This window comes from Hordeum vulgare, chromosome 5H, assembly GCF_904849725.1.
Source record: "Hordeum vulgare subsp. vulgare chromosome 5H, MorexV3_pseudomolecules_assembly, whole genome shotgun sequence".
Taxonomy (NCBI): Eukaryota; Viridiplantae; Streptophyta; class Magnoliopsida; order Poales; family Poaceae; genus Hordeum; species Hordeum vulgare.
In genome coordinates this window covers 461,972,538-461,975,083 of record NC_058522.1, presented here as the reverse complement: position 1 = coordinate 461,975,083, position 2,546 = coordinate 461,972,538, and the positions used below count along the sequence as shown (strand labels likewise).

At 54.6% G+C, this 2,546-nt stretch overlaps 1 protein-coding gene across 1 annotated transcript; it reads right to left on the bottom strand.

Moving 5' to 3' along the window:
* Window positions 1–784: 784 nt before the first annotated feature.
* LOC123397633 lies at window positions 785–2,047 on the bottom strand. Its single transcript, XM_045092168.1, has 2 exons — window positions 1,681–2,047; window positions 785–1,572 (listed from the first exon to the last, which is right to left on the bottom strand). The coding sequence occupies exons 1-2, from the start codon at window positions 1,864–1,866 to the stop codon at window positions 1,102–1,104; spliced, it is 657 nt and encodes a 218-aa protein (XP_044948103.1). The 5' UTR covers window positions 1,867–2,047; the 3' UTR covers window positions 785–1,101.
* Window positions 2,048–2,546: the final 499 nt, after the last annotated feature.

The window sequence follows — 2,546 nt, the reverse complement described above, 5'->3', positions numbered from 1 at the left end:
CGCCTAAGCACTCGGCATCACACATCGCAAGTGCAACGCCTACGGCTTAGACGCCACACTGATGGGGAATTGGGGTCGGACGCCAGCATGGACGGGAATGTGACGCCTTTGTCTAAGACGTCACACAGTATAGTGTGGCGCGTAAATGTCGGGCGCCACACAAAATGTCAGCTGGGTGAAAAAATTTCAAAGGCAATCCAGTTTGTGAAATTATTTCATCGAGAGATCAATTTTATCAATTTTGCCTAGCCTTTGGTTCAACGTGACCGGAGCTACTTGATCTTCAGTCCTCGCCCCACGATCAAAGCTGTGGCCGTCAGCTCTCTGACTCGTGCACAGTCCCACACATTACCCTGCTCTGTGCATCCTGACATACGTACTCCGTAGCACAGTATCGATTTGCCTAGATTTGGTCTCGTCGGATGAGGATTCAGGTATCATCGCCTGATGGCCGTAGGCTGCAGCATTGTCGACAATGTCCAGCGCAGTGGAGCGCCCGAGTGCCCGGCCGGTCCCTCCCAGTGCAGTCCCAGCGACGCCCCGGATGCCACTGCTTTGGCATCCTGTCCTCTTTCCCTTTTGGTCATGTCATGCCGTCTGACACGTCGTCGAGTAGTAAAGTTACCCAACCGTGCGTGCGCGCGCGCGCAGGTGCGCTCCAGCCTCCATCTAGGGAGTATATCATGACTTCGCAGTTTTCCGGTGCAAAATTCCGTCTTTAGTTTTTTTGTGTGTCGTTCTGAAACATCGTAGGGAGAGAGTGGACGCCATGACTATGAGTAGAGACAAACAAGAAACTAGTGCATTGATCAGCTTACAAAATCCGGAAGTGCATGCCTGTGAGTTATTGAGATTTACGATCGCTCCAACGCTTGGAGATAAACTGCAAATTCGTCCTAGGAGAAGAAATAACGAAACTACTACTACTACAGGTCTACAACACTCCCAAACCATGTCAACGAGGACAACGTAGACTGAGCGTGATTTCTGTGTGCGCCCAGTATTCAGCTCACTTGTGAACTGAATACCCGAGAGCACGCAAAATTTGTACCCAATCCAAACACGCCATTAAGTTTCTTGTTTGTCAAACGGCGGCGCCGCTTAAGTTGTCGTGGTCTTGTAACTGTAAGCAGGGCGCGGGCTCGCGGCGAGGTTGCTCCGCTTGCGCCATTTCCAGGAGTCGGCCGGCGTGCTGGGCAGCGGCGGCACGGCGGGGCGGCGGCACAGCCCGAACGGCCACCCCTCGCAGTCCCGGAAGCCCTCCCACGTCGCCGGCGGGCCCATGTCCGTCAACGATGCCACGGTCGCTGCCCGGCTCGTGCTGCTCGTGAAGAAGCTCTTCACCGAGAAGAACGCCTCGCTCTCCACGTCGCCGGCTTCGCTGCCCGCCTCCGCCTCTTCCTTCTCCCCTTCCACCACGACGAACTTCTCAGGGCTCGACACCTTCTCGAGAACGCTTCTCGGATCGAGCAGGGTGAACGACCACACGAAGGCGCTCGACAGAGCCGGCGAGTCCACGCTGCTCCTCGACTCCTTCTTCAGCTGCCGCCTCCTCATCTCGTTAAGTATCACCTGCAGCATCAACGGAAGATATAGAGTATTACTCTGCTGTTACTCATCAGTTATGACCTCGAGTAAATTGAGCAAGAACATGACTGTAGCATGCTCTGCCGTTTTTACCTGTTTGGTGTCGAGCGCGGCGTCGTCGTCGTCGTCGCTGTCATCGTCGGAGCTCCAACCGGCGCCGGGGATGCTGAGGCAGGGGACATGGCAGTGCGCATAGGTCTCCCGGATGAGGCAGGAGAGGGACTTGCAGTGGTTAGTGGCCGGGAGCCTGGGGTGGTGGTGGTGCGCCAAGCAAGGCATCGCTCAAGCTAACTGCAAGGGATCAATCGATCTGGTCGAGTTGCTTGTGCAACGCTCATGCGATCGGCGACGGATGCTTGTGTTGTATGTATGTATGTCTATGCGATCTCTGCCGAGGAGCGAGGCGAGCTGTGCGTATAAATGAAGGGATCGTCGTCGCTGTGGCCGGCGAATGGGTTTTCAGCTGAGGGACGTGGACGCGCATGACAAGTGCACCGCAGCTTAAAAAGAGAGTAGGCTCTCGATTGTATCGGCGTCCGTAGCTAGCGAGTTCATAATCTTTGGGTTCAAGGCTAAGTAATAAATATTCGAGCTCGACAGAGTACTAGACATTGACAGAGTTTTTTTTTTTCTTTCAGTTATGCTATAAACACGACCCAGAGTGCCTTTAGTTTAACCCACAACGTTTCTTGACCCGATGTACCAACCAAACCGGTATGCATGTGTGCTCTTTTCGGATGAAACGTCGACGTTGAGATAAACCGGCCGTCTTGACCACGCGCGGCACGTATGCATGTACTGTATGCATGTGGGTTTTCAGTTGCAGGGGCAGCGTCAGATCATACATCCACCGGCCGGTCCAAGCCGCCAGCCCTACTCCGCCTCCATCGTGCCCTCGCCGGTTGCAGTGCCGTCTTGAAGCAAACGCTAAGACCAACCTCGCACCGAACCACTCGATG

What these genes read in the sequence shown, in the direction of transcription:
- LOC123397633 (XM_045092168.1), bottom strand. Translation starts at nt 1,866, where the DNA reads ATGCCTTGCTTGGCGCACCACCACCACCCCAGGCTCCCGGCCACTAAC. An exon ending in CCGCGCTCGACACCAAACAG is followed by an intron (nt 1,573 to 1,680) that starts GTAAAAACGGCA and finishes TTGATGCTGCAG; the next exon opens with GTGATACTTAACGAGATGAG.